The sequence below is a fragment of the Canis lupus genome, chromosome 7 (assembly GCF_011100685.1).
Source record: "Canis lupus familiaris isolate Mischka breed German Shepherd chromosome 7, alternate assembly UU_Cfam_GSD_1.0, whole genome shotgun sequence".
NCBI lineage: Eukaryota > Metazoa > Chordata > Mammalia > Carnivora > Canidae > Canis > Canis lupus.
In genome coordinates this window covers 21,355,672-21,369,112 of record NC_049228.1, presented here as the reverse complement: position 1 = coordinate 21,369,112, position 13,441 = coordinate 21,355,672, and the positions used below count along the sequence as shown (strand labels likewise).

The following is a 13,441-nucleotide window of genomic DNA, read 5'->3' as shown; positions in this document are numbered from 1 at the left end:
TTCATTATACATTTAACTTGTATTTCTCTAATTACTAATGAGGTTGATTATTTTTTCATATGCTTATTGACCATTCATATAGATTTCTTTGTGAAGGGTTTGTCCAACTTTTTTTGCCTATTTTTTAAATATTAGGTTTCTTTCTTTTTTTCTTTTTACTAATTGTAGTTCTTTATATATTGTAGTACAAAGCAGAAGATAATTGAATTGTGAATATTTTCTCCCATTTTGTGACTTATTGATTTTATAATGTCTTCTACTGAACAGACACTTTTGGTTTTTGTGCAGTTTTATTTATTTATTTATTTATTTATTTATTTATTTATTTATTTATTTATTTTTAATTTATTTTTTATTGGTGTTCAATTTACTAACATACAGAATAACCCCCAGTGCCCGTCACCCATTCACTCCCACCCCCCGCCCTGTGCAGTTTTATTTGTTTATATTTTCCTATCATGGTTATTGCATTTTTGTATTCTAAGAAATCTTCTACCCTCAGTTCACAAACATAGTCTATGGTTTATTTTCTAAGCATTATAGTTTTATATTTTACATTTAGGTTTATTTTCATCACAGATAAATTTTGTAGATGGTGCGATGTGCCATTAATAGAGATTAGAACTTAATGTTTATTGTTTTTGTCTGTGCAGAGTCAGATTTCTGGGGTTTTTTTCTTTTTGCTTTTTTTAAAGAGAAAATTTTGTGATTGTAAGACACTCTACTTTGATGTGTATTGCTTTTGGGAAAGCCAAATACTTCAGCATTTCTTTAATATAGACATGTATAAATTTGGAGCCTATAAAAACAAACAAAAATGGGATTATTTCCTTATGATAATGGAAATAACTAAAACACTTTAATATGTTTAAAAGAATAGATAAGGTACTATAAATTTCCTATTTCTATAGTAGTAACGAGACTGTGAGAATGGTTTTTCATTGTACGTGTTCTACAACTATGTTTTTACTTTTCCAGATGAAATTATTTTTTCTAAAACTTGTAAAGTGATTTGATTATCATGTTGTATCTCTTTTATTGGTGGCCTAAAGTCTGTCAGGCTTTCCATTTGAAACCCCTGTTTTTAGGGTTTTATGAGCAGACATTTGAAGAAAAAAATTAACCAGCTGGCAACTTGGCATTCATGATCTTGTTTCACTATAAGGTACTTTGCTTTAAGAAGATTTTAAATAGTCAGCTCTTTTTTTTTTTTTTTTAAATTGTAAGCAGCACAAAGAAGAGGCAAGGAATTTCTTTGTTTAAACAGATAGGGAATGTATTTCCAGACAGCTTATCCCAATTAGATTTACAAAGGAAACTTTCCCTTTTAGAAGTCATTTAGTATATATGTTCCTGTGTTCTGGTTCCCACAAGATATTGCCTCAAGACTTTGCTTTTCCTTTGCTGCAGTTCATAGTAAATATCCTCTGTCCCCGTTTTCTTTTCTGTCCATTTATGCTTTTAAAATTCTCCCTACTATATTTATCTACATTTAAGATGGCTTTAAATTTTGGCATTTTTTTGGCCATCTTGACTTGTCCTTGCACTGTCTGCTTGAGTAAAACAGTGTATGACTTTACCTATTGGTTGAAAAACAGTATTAATTTTGAGTGAAGTGGTGGTGTAAATAGCAATGATTTTCTTGAAATTAAATTTCTAAACTACATATTTTTAGAAACTATTCTGAAGAGTTGTCACTTCAAGGGCAGGCTTAGGCAAGTTTTCTTTCTTCTTCCGTAAAATGTGGATGTCAGCCTGACTACTTTCACAATCTGTTTTTAACCCACTATCATTTGCATGGTGAACACTTAACTGCTATTGGTCTACAAAGGTGTTTGTGGGTTTTTTTTGCCGTTTTTATTTCACTTCTTATTTTCTTTAAAATCATTTCCTGAAAACTTAGCACAGAAATGTAACCTACAGCAGGAAGCGAGATGATCTTCTGGAAATCTTTGCTTTTGTTGCACTCTGAAGATTCTTTGCTGCAGGCAAGAGAGTTTTGGGTGCTGCTAAAATTTCGGAGATCTGGGAAAATGGGGTAATAACATGACACCAGCTCTTAAGCAGCAACATCTGCTGTGGTTCAAAGCCACACAAAGAAAGCTGCTTAAGCAGTTGAATATTTTGGACTGCACGGACAAGTGTGGTTCAACTGCAAAGACTGCAGAGTAGAGGAAACTTAAAGTTAAGAGAAGTTGTTAAAAAATGGAGTCGTGGAAGATGAGCATCTTTAAGAGACAGACATCACCTTGTCCTCCAAGCTATCGAAGATCTTTGTCAGAACCTGCTTATGCAAAATCAGAGATAGGAATAAGCTTAAAGAGTTATCCATGGCGTGGTCCAGTGAAAATCAAGAGGAAGAAAAATGAACATGCTGTTTCCAGTCTAGGAAAGCCACTGGGTGCTTATCGGTGGCAAACACATCCCAGCTGTAGGTGGAAAGGGGGCAAAAGGGAGAGGTTACAGACTAATAAAAGAGACTTGGATGAACGGCAACAAAAGGTCCTGCCAGAGATGGTTGGTAGTAATGCTTCTTCCTCTGCTATTGAGGTCCTTGGAGCACCAACAGAGAAGCTGAACCTGGTCAACACCCGGTCACTTCGGGTTCCATTCACCAGATCTATTTCAGAGCCAGAACCTCGCTGCAGTATCAGATTTGTTAGATCATGGCCGACTACAGGAAGGTCAGAGGAGTCTGAACAGCAGGGATATTTCATCCGTGGCATTTTCTCTACTCTTTCCAATGGCTTCTCCAGGATGCTGAGTCTGAAAGGAGAATCAACCAATGAGCCAGTAAGAGAAGGTATATTGTGATGAATAAGGGGATAAAGAAGGGATGGCTCAATTTTAGTTACTATTGGAATTTTAATTATTTCTGTTTTATAATAAGATAAACCATTCTATTTGATCATTATAAAATGAATTTGTACAGTTTTTATTTTTTTATTTTTTATTTTTTTAAATTTTTATTTTTTTTTAATGATAGTCACAGAGAGAGAGAGAGAGAGGAGAGAGAGGCAGAGACACAGGCAGAGGGAGAAGCAGGCTCCATGCGCCGGGAGCCTGATGTGGGATTCGATCCCGGGTCTCCAGGATCGTGCCCTGGGCCAAAGGCAGGCGCTAAACCGCTGCGCCACCCAGGGATCCCACTTTGTACAGTTTTTAAAGTGATAAACACTGCTTCAGAAATCCTTTTTCAATGAATGATAGTAAATAATAGTAAAGAATACATTGTTTAAATTAAGGAATTTTTCCCCTTTATGTTATATTCTTGAATTCTACTTTGGAGCCTATGTAAAAGTGTTTTGTATCATTTTGTTTCATTTTGTTTTTTAACCCTTATCTCCACTGATATACTTTTGCAAGTTAAATGAGATTTAGAGGAGATATAATCAAATAATTTCCTCATGAGAAAGTTGAGAATTAGAAAATAGAATTATTATATTCTCATAAAAATAAATATTATTAGAACTATTTAGAGCAGAATTGTATTGAGAGCTTTAAATTGGTTAGAATTTTCATTTGCTTGTGTCATAAAACTACACAATTTGAAGATGAAAGCAAGAGATACAAATCTTTTTTTTTGATACAAATCTTGAATGTGTTCAGATGATAAAATAGAAGCTTATGTTTGATTCATTTTTTTTTTAAACCTCATGTGGGACTTATTTAAACTTAAAAATCTTTTATATTGATGGTAGCACTGTTAAATACAAAAAAAGAACTCTTAAAGTTTTATGTGATTGCCTTGGAAATGATTGACCTTATCTGCTAAACTATTTCAGTTATGTGTTACGACCATGTTTGTTTGTTTGTTATTTTTGGAAACTTCAGCACTAAAACTGATAATATCTCCATCCAGTTGAGGTCATTTTTGAGCAAGCTCTTACTATTAGAATATTTCAGCTTATCTTTACTGTAAGGTTGACCACATCAGGAAAAGTTTAAACTCTTCAGAAAATTATGGGAGTTGTTGAAGAATTATGCTGTTGGAGTACAGTTTAATTTCTTTTAAAATGAAGATGGAGAATGCAAAGGCTGACCTATCAGTGAAAAATTAAATAGTTTTCCAAATATATGTGTGCCAGTAATTCGGCATTCCTTTTAAACTTTATCCTCCCTAGATTTTCCTTTGCTCAGTGAGTTTTAATGATACTATTAAGTGTATCTATTTTCTTCTTACCCTTGACTTATAAATAATTACCAAGAGCAAAATCTTTTTAATATGCCTGCATTAACATTCTGTTGAAATTTCTGGAAGATGATGTTGTTGGATTTCCTTGGATGCCAGTGTGTGTGCTTCCTTATCAGATGATGACAGGATGATGTAAAGGAGTAGTAATTTCCAAGGAAATTAAGAGTTTGAAATAAATTCTTAAGATCAGTGCCTCTCAATAGTTAATATGTGTGCATTTGATAAAAGAAAGCTATAGGGTTTTGGGGGTTTGGGTTTTTTTAAAAAAAATGTTTGTGTTCATAAAGTTTTTGGGCTTTTGTACTTAACTTTCAGTTTCTAGTATATTTGCATATTTGCCAAGCTATTGGCTGCCTAGTATGAATGATGTGCTCAAAGACTGTCCCTACTTTTTACACATTTATGGTTTACTTAAGAAGATACAAAATAGTCTATATTTACTGTATTCCTAATATATTTCCTAATATTCTTTATTGCTTATAAGCATATAATAACTATATATTTGGAAGCATAAACAGTTTAAGGTGCTATGAGAAGGGATTTCAAGTCCAGTAATTAAAGAATAGTACACATTATTCTTTCCAGTCAAATCAGCAATTTTTATTAAATCCTGTGATCCTCCCCTAAGTGCTTCACCAGTGAAGATTCAAGCTCTTAAAACTGAAATACTGTTTAATACAAAGATTGGAGCTCATTCTTGTCTGGAGATATTTTCTCTGTGAGCAGTAGCACATGCCCAGCAGAGTCCATGTCTGTACTTTTCAAACCTTCTGGAGGTGTAAACTTTCTTGCATTTCCATTCCCCACAATAGAAGGAATACAATTGGCTCAGAACACCTGAATTCTACTTCCATCTGTGCCACTTATCATCTGTGAAGTTTCATCTCTGAATCTCTCTTTACACTTTATAGAATAATAATTCCTTCTTCACAAGTGATAAATGAAATTTGAAAATGCTATGTACATTATAGTTTACATAACATTTATTCATAGGTGCCATGTGAATAAAAAGTGTTCTTATCAGAGTTGCTACTATACTATTGTAGCAAGATATGGAATATTAATCCATAGGTGTCTTTAAGACTGTGTTAAGAAAATTAATATATTTCTTAATTTGAAGCCCACTAGTGTTTGTTACTTTTCTTTCTCAGTATGACTGCAAGATACAAGAGGCATTAAGTAATGTAGTATGCATTTAAAGCATATAAAACAATGTTTGGCAAATGGCATTTGTTCAATATATATTAGATCTTGTTTCTGTTAGGAAAACGAACTTAAATTGATAGAGACCTTTTTTTTTTTTTTAAACTAGGAAGGAAAAGGAGATACCTGATTGTTGAGTGTTGTAATTAACAAATATAAGTAAATTGCAATGTTCTTAAATTCTGTGTACCCTCATTTGTTCTGAGCGTGTGTATGTTCTGAGCATAAACAAGTTTCTTGTGTCATAGCTGACCATAATTACCCTCATGCTTAAAGCAGTGAAATATATCATGCTCAGGGTCCCTAAACAATTTAAGAGGGAAAAACTCAAAGGCTTCACTACTATTCCAGTTGTGGAGATACTCATTTATCTGATGTAGGTCAGATAATATATAGGTCAAATGACATGATATAAAAAATATGATATACTTTTTATAGCTAAAAGTAATTCCAGCTGCTGTGGGGCCCATGTCTAAGCACTGAGTCAACATGTTTGCAATAGTGGAAGTAAATTGAAACACCTGATAAATGAGGAGTAACAAACCTATCACAGCATATCAAATCAACAAAATGTCATAGGGCCTATTAGTTGCCACTCACTAGCTATGTGAAACTTAGAAAAATATATATATATTTTTAAAGATTTTGTTAATTTATTCATGAGAGACACAGGCAGAGGGAGAAGCAGGCTTCCGCAAGAAGCCCGATGCGGAACTCGATCCTGGATCTTGGGATCACACCCTGAGCCCAAAGCAGATGCTCAACTGCTGAACTACCCAGTCATCCCGAAACTTAGAAAAAACATTATGTAATGGTAAACATACATGGGGTGTAAACTCTATGTTACTGGGAGGCAATTTGATTCCTAAATTATCATTCTTCCTCAGGTAGGCTTAACAAAGAAAAAAGGAAAAAAAAAAAAGAAAAGATAGTAGGGAAGAAAATTAAATATACCCTATGTAGCTCACTTTTTTAAAAAAATATTTTATTTATTTATTTACGATAGACATAGAGAGAAAGAGAGGCAGAGACACAGGCAGAGGGAGAAGCAGGCTCCATGCCGGGAGCCTGACGCGGGACTTGATTTCGGGACTCCTGGATCATGCCCTGGGCCAAAGGCAGGCGCCAAACCACTGAGCCACCCAGGGATCCCCTGTAGCTCACTTTCTGGTTACAGTTTATGTCTGCTTAAAATGACATTATAATATCATAGTGGTAAGAATATTCTCTCCCCAGTGTTAGTTTTTAAAGACCTCTAGCTTGGGAATTAGAAGACAATTTTTTTTTTCCTACATAGTTTTCTTTTAGCATGCTCATTCAATTTTTAAGCAAAATTTTTTATGAAAAATCCTATTGGAAAGGGCCTCATACATTAATTCAACAAGAGTTTGTTGAATTCCTAAGACGCAGTTCTTAGTGCTGGGAATAAGCACATTATTTTATTAAGTAACTAGCAGCTTCCTCACTTATTCTAGGAAATCATTAACCAATTTAGAAAAAAAAAAGTACTTTAAGTTCCTAAGATGTACATCTAATAAATATTGATGAGGATTAATTAGTATAAGAACTTATATAATGCCTCAGATCTTCTCTATAATTGGACCTTCTCTTTTTCTACATTGTCATTAAAAAAGATGTCTGCAAAATACAGAAAAATATGTTCCCTTTATACCGTTTTTCCTAAGGGTCACTGCATTTCTGTGATTGAGTGTAACACCTACCTAGCTAGGATATTAGTTATTAATTAGCTATTTATAGTTGCAGGATTAATATTTGCACATTACATATTAATATGTACCAAATTATTTTTTTCACATGACTTCAGCATAGGTTTAAAATATTCAGGGCAGCCCTGGTGGCTCAGCAGTTTAGCGCTGCCTTCAGCCCAGGGCGTGATCCTGGAGACCCGGGATCGAGTCCCACGTCAGGTTCCCTTTGTGGAGCCTGCTTCTCCCTCTGCCTGTGTCTCTGCCTCTTTATCTCTCTGTCTCTCTATCTCTCTGTCTCTGTGTGTCTCTCATGAATAAATAAAATCTTTTAAAAAAATATTCTGAGTGTCTCTATGCTTAAAAGTGTTTCCTGGAATTTCTCTTATTTCACAGATTTTTCTATTTCTGTAAGCAATAAGTTTTTTTTTTTCACCCTGCAAAATGAAATAAACTTTTCTCCAATCATAGAAGTAAAAAAATCATTGCATAAATTTTTAAGAGAAAAATGTAAGGAAGACCATTAAAATGAATTATAATCCTTAGTAGCAAACTAAGGATTTTAATCTTAATTGTAATTAAAATTTCTAAATTTATTTTCAGGTACCAAACAGGTAGATGATAGTTAATGTAATATACTGCTTAGTCTTTATGTTGGTGTTATATCTGAGATTAAATTCTGGCTCTCTTTTTAGCTGTGAAGTAGATATAACTACCTAATTCTGTTTTCTTTATAAGAAAATAATATTGTCCATCAATAGATGAATGGATAAAGAAAATGTAATATATATCTTTACACTGGACCATTAAACGAAATCTTGCCTTGTGCAGCAACATAGGTGGAGCTCGAAAGTATAATGTTAAGCAAAATAATTCAACCAGAGAAAGACAATCACTTATGTGGAATTTATTTATTTATTTATTTATTTATTTATTTATTTATTTATTTATTTATTTATTTATTTATTTATGATAGTCACAGAGAGAGAGAGGCAGAGACACAGGCAGAGGGAGAAGCAGGCTCCATGCACCGGGAGCCCGACGTGGGATTCGATCCTGGGTCTCCAGGATCGCGCCCTGGGCCAAAGGCAGGCGCCAAACCGCTGCGCCACCCAGGGATCCCACTTATGTGGAATTTAAAAAACAAAACAAATGAGCAAAGGGGGAAAAAGGGAGAGAGAGACAAACCAAGAAACAGACTCTTATAGAGAATGAACTGGTGGTTACCAGAAGAGAGGTGGCTGGTGGGAATAGGTGAAATAGGTGATAGGAATTAAAGAGTGTACTATATCATGATGAGCACTGAGTAATGTATAGAATTGTTGAATCATTATATTTTCTAGCTGAAACTAACAACATTGTATGTTAACTATACTAGAATAAAAATTTAACACAATAAAAATATAGAGCTGTAATATAGATGCTGTAGTTGTAACAAGGATTAAATGAGATAGCCTGTGCCAATTGCTTTGCCTAACTTATAGTGAGAGCTCAATTACTAGTAGCTTTAGGGGCACTTGGATGGTTCAGTCGCTTAAGCACTTGACTGACTCAGGTCATGATCTCAGGGACCTGAGATTGAACCCCGCCTTGGGCTCCATGCTCAGCAGGGAGTCTGCTCATCCCTCTCCCTCAGTCCTCCCCCCCCCACTCATGCTCTCTCTGTCTCTCTCAAATAAATAAATAAATAAAATCTTTTTTAAAAATAGCATTTTTAAAATAAAAATAAAGCTATCTGTTCATGAGAATACATCTTGGAATTTTCTTGGAGTAGGCCCAAGAAATGTTATAATCTTTTTTTTTTTTTAAGATTTTATTTATTTATTCATGAGAAACACAGAGAGAGGCAGAGACATAGGCAGAGGGAGAAGCAGGCTACCCATGGAGAGACTTGGGGGACTTAGGGACTAAGTCTACAGGCTACCCATGGAGAGGCAATCCATGGGGGACTTAGGGACTCGATCCTGAGACTCTGGGATCATGCCCTGAGCATGACACTAACCACTGAACCACCCAAGCGTCCCTACAATCTTAATTATACATTTATAAATCATTTCTCTTTTTAAAGATTTATTTATTCATTTTAGAACAACAGGGAAAGGGAGAGAGAGAAATCTCAAGCAGACTCTGCGCTGAGCATGGAGCCTGATGTGGGGCTTGATCTTATGACTCTGAGATCATGACGCCAGCCAAAATCCAGTCAGATGCTTAACCAACTGAGCCACCAAGTGCCCCAATCATTTCATTTCTTTTGTTTTGTTTTTTAAGATTTTATCTTAAAGTAATCTCTATACCCAGTATGGGACTCAAACTCAAAATCACAGGGTCAAGAGTTGCATGCTCCACTGACTGAGCCAGCCAGGCACCCCTATAAATCATTTCTTAAGATAACAGTTTTGTCTAAGTGGTACTTTCTAAATGTGTTCTCAAATTCTGGGAGTACTTCATTTTAGCTTCTTATTTACTAACTGCTTAGTTAGTAGAAGAACCATTGCAATTTTTTTTTTAATAATATGTAGACTTCCCAACCAAGAGCTATGTGTGTATGTACACTTCCATTTGTTTATGACTTCTTTAATTTTTTCATCAGGATTTTGAAAATGTTTTTAAGAAAAATTAACTGTCACATGTTTTATACTTGTGATTGATCTCTGTTTTTATTGCATACTTTACAGTTAATTTTAAAGATGATGGCCGGCCTGGGTGGCTCAGCAGTTGGGTATCTGCTTTTGGCTCAGGGCATGATCCTGGAGTCCCCGAGATGAAGTCCTTCATCTGGCTCCCTGCATGTTGCCTGCTTCTCCCTCTGCCTATGTCTCTGCCTCTCTCTATGTGTCTCTCATGAATAAATAAATAAAATCTTAACAATTTTTTTTAAAGATAATAAAGTATGTTGGTTTTTATACTGAGCTCTAGTTTATTACTGATTATTTATCTGATATTTAAAATCAGCATCCCTTATTTTAGAAGCAGAATATTTTAGAGCAAAGAAGATCATTCTTTGGGGACATGAAGACCTGTTTCCAAACTCTGTATGTCATCAATAATAGTATTACAGCAAATTTCAGTATAACAATATTGGTTCATGTCATGATTTGATTTTTCTTATCAAAAAAATATTGATGCTTATTGTAGTATTACAAATAAGGCAAACGCATGAGTTAGTTAATTTAAAAATTAGACCATGTATGACCCATTAATAACAATGGGTCAGAATGAAGAATGATAATTAAAATAATTAAAAATATTTTTAAAATCTGGCTGTGCAAGATTAGTGATGTCATTAGTGATGTGACCTTGGGCAAAATATTTTCTCTCTCTGAGCCTAGTTTTCTCATTTATAATGAAGAAATATACATACTTCGTAGGTTGTCCTGAGGTTTAAATGAAATGGGCTGTGTAAAGTCCATAGCACAGTGCTTGTCAAGTGGTAAGAGCTCAGTGAAAGTTAACGCCCAGTGATGTAACTAGAGCCAGCTTGCAGACGCCAGTCTGTTAATGTGTATCTATTCTCAATTGCCATGTAGTGACATTACATTGATACCCTCAAATTAACCATGGTGGGACTATTAATACCTCAGAAACATTGCAAATCAAAAGCTGGTGATGGTGGTGGGTGGCAGCGTTTCAGAAGTGGTAGCTATTAAAGTTTTAGCAACATACCACTGGTAACATTATTATTTAAAATTTTAGAGTTAATAACCAGTATTAGAAAAAATATGATTTTGACTCTAGGTTTAAATATATTTATCACATTAAGAAATTTTATATTTAATGTTTTAGAGTATTAAAGTTGAATACTGAGTTGTATCAAATTGAGATCTATTGAGATGTATTTTTTTTAAAGATTTTATTTATTTATTTGATAGAATGAGAGAGAGCACAGGCAGAGGGAGAGGGAGAAGCAGGCTCCTTGCAGAGCAGGGAGTCCAATGTTGGGGTCGATCTCAGGACCCTGAGATCATAACCTGTGCCAAAGTCAGATGCTTAACTGGCTGAGCCACCCAGGTGCTAAAGATCTTTTTTTTTTTTTTTTTTAATCACTTTTTTCTATTATTCTACTAGCATTGAGATATATGGGATAATCTATGTATGGTGGACAATTATTTTAAGGTGTTTTTTGCTGAAATATGCTAGCAGTTTTTGTTAAAATCATTTTTTGTTTTGTTTTGGTTTAAATCATCTGTGACTATAATCCTACTTCTCAGATTACAGAGTAATATTTTTGGATCCTACTATCAAGTGATTTTGAGATAAAAACTGTATATTGCTTTTTTTTAGCCCATTGAATAAAATATAATCCTTTTCTAAATTTTAGAATATAAATCATGCTTTAGAAATAAACTCTAGTGGGGACACCTGGGTTATTCAGTCAGTTGAACATTTGGCTCTTGGTCTTAGCTCAGGTCTTGATCTTAGGTAGTGAGTTCGGGCTCCATGCTGAGCTTTATCCTTGGCTTGAAGACTACTAAAAGATAAAAAGAATTATGTCTAGTGAATTCATTCATGGTACTTTTATTATTTAGTAATTTTACTTTGAATTGATTAAAATTTTTGCATTCACTATTATTGATAACTTTTTCTGCTTGTTTCATTTTGGTACTTTATGTTTTAAAAATTATTTTAACCTGGATTTTTAGTTTATTAATATGTGCTAAGTAATTTTGTTACCTCCAGTGTTAATGAAACTAGTAATCCAATGAACATAAAAATTCAAACTAATTATTAGGTATAATTGATTTAAAAAAATTTTTTAGGTTACTTTACCTCATTGAATTTGCACCAAAGGTTCCAATGAAGCTATTCTTGAAAGTAAAATTTTCTTGTTTTTTGTCTCATGCTTCAATGATCAGATTTCACTCTTTCCATGTGGTTTTGCAATTTCTGAGCAATCTGACAAATAAAATGAAAAAAATATGTGCTTATGTGCGAAGACTTTCCTTAATAAATAACTGGCTAGCTTGACTTCTTTAGCTAAAACAAAGATATTTACTTATATTCACCAAGTCATTAAGTTGAGAAGTAAAACATATGAGAGCCAGTATCCTAAGTATTAAAAATTTCTTAGCCAGTTTATTTATCTGAAATATCCTGAAATGTCGATTTCCTAAAAAAGATTATTAACTGTTATCCCATGTTCTGGCTGCCAGTATCTTTTTTCATGCTAGATTTCTTGAAATTTGAGTTGTTGAGCTTTTTATTACCAAACCCTGAGATAATCAGAAGATGTTCTTTGTTGAGATGTTAAGTGCAAAGGATCCAGCCTAGTGTGGTCAATGGTAATTAATGGTGACATCAAAGAGTAGTTTTTCTAGACTATGCCTAAAGTCTTGAGTGCTGAGCCATCTCTAACCTAGGATGGAATTTATTTCTTCATAGGTCAGTAATCTGGTGGTTCACTTAGGGGCATGATGCCATAAATATTTAACTATCTCTCCGTGTTAGAATTTGCTATTAATCTTCGTTTCTAAAATGAGAGATTCTAATGTTAGGGTCTAGGCTAAAAACCAGTAGAATTCTCAGTTTCTAAAACTTGCCTTGTTGTCCAAGTAATATTTTTTGATGTATGTTGCAACTAGGTCATTTTTTTTTACTACTCAGTTTACAACATGGTGAGGAAGCAAATATGTAAGCAAATACATAACACAAATAATCCCTGACAACATGTCATTTGGGATAGGTTTGGATTAATAAAAGTCTCCCAAGGTAAGGAAAGGCATTAGGGGTATTTTACACAGGGAACAATGGTAAGTGTTAGGAGTACACCTAGGGAATGGTGAGAAGTTCACAAAGTGAAAAACATAGATGGGAACGTGAGTAGATGTGACTACAAAGGAAAATGAGTTAGTGTTTGAAGAGTTCTATGCTGAGTACTAAGTTAAGGCTTTTGAATTTCAAAAGTAACAGATTTAATGTAGGAGATAAGTTTTATTTTTTGGAGGACAATTTATGTTAGCATGGATGGTGGACTGATGATGAAGAGATACAATTAAATTGTGTCAGTTTAAGTGATACATAATAGAAGCTTGAATTAAAGAAGTGTCAACAGTAAATGAAGGTAGAAATTACAGTAAGAAGGCATTTCTGAGGTAGATGGGTAGAATTTCTAGAATATTGCAGAAGGCAAATAGGGATCCAGAATAATAAGGTTAATAATTTGGAAAATGGTGATATCCTTACCTGATTTTGAGAATAAAGAAGGTAGAGCAAGATCAAAGGGGAAGGCGGTGAACACGTAGTTAGTAATTTGTATATGCTTGGTTTCACAACCTCTGAGTATTTAATATGCATTTATCTGGTTTACTTTTCTGAATAATCCTATGAGGGTAGTTGGAAT

The 13,441-nt window shown here is 34.1% G+C and overlaps 1 protein-coding gene across 7 annotated transcripts in view; it reads left to right on the top strand.

The window, feature by feature from the left end:
• RASAL2 (RAS protein activator like 2) overlaps positions 1–13,441 on the top strand; it is a 347,984-nt gene that overhangs the window by 111,846 nt on the left and 222,697 nt on the right. Inside the window, exon 1 of one of the 7 annotated variants that reach the window (XM_038542402.1) lies at positions 1,881–2,803. The exons of 4 other annotated variants lie outside the window; for them this stretch is intronic. In XM_038542402.1, the coding sequence (XP_038398330.1) occupies positions 2,206–2,803 (598 nt within the window). In that variant the 5' untranslated portion in view covers positions 1,881–2,205. Of the gene's footprint in view, positions 1–1,880; positions 2,804–13,441 lie in introns of those variants that run through there. 2 more of the 7 variants (XM_038542400.1, XM_038542401.1) reach the window with 2 other exon arrangements.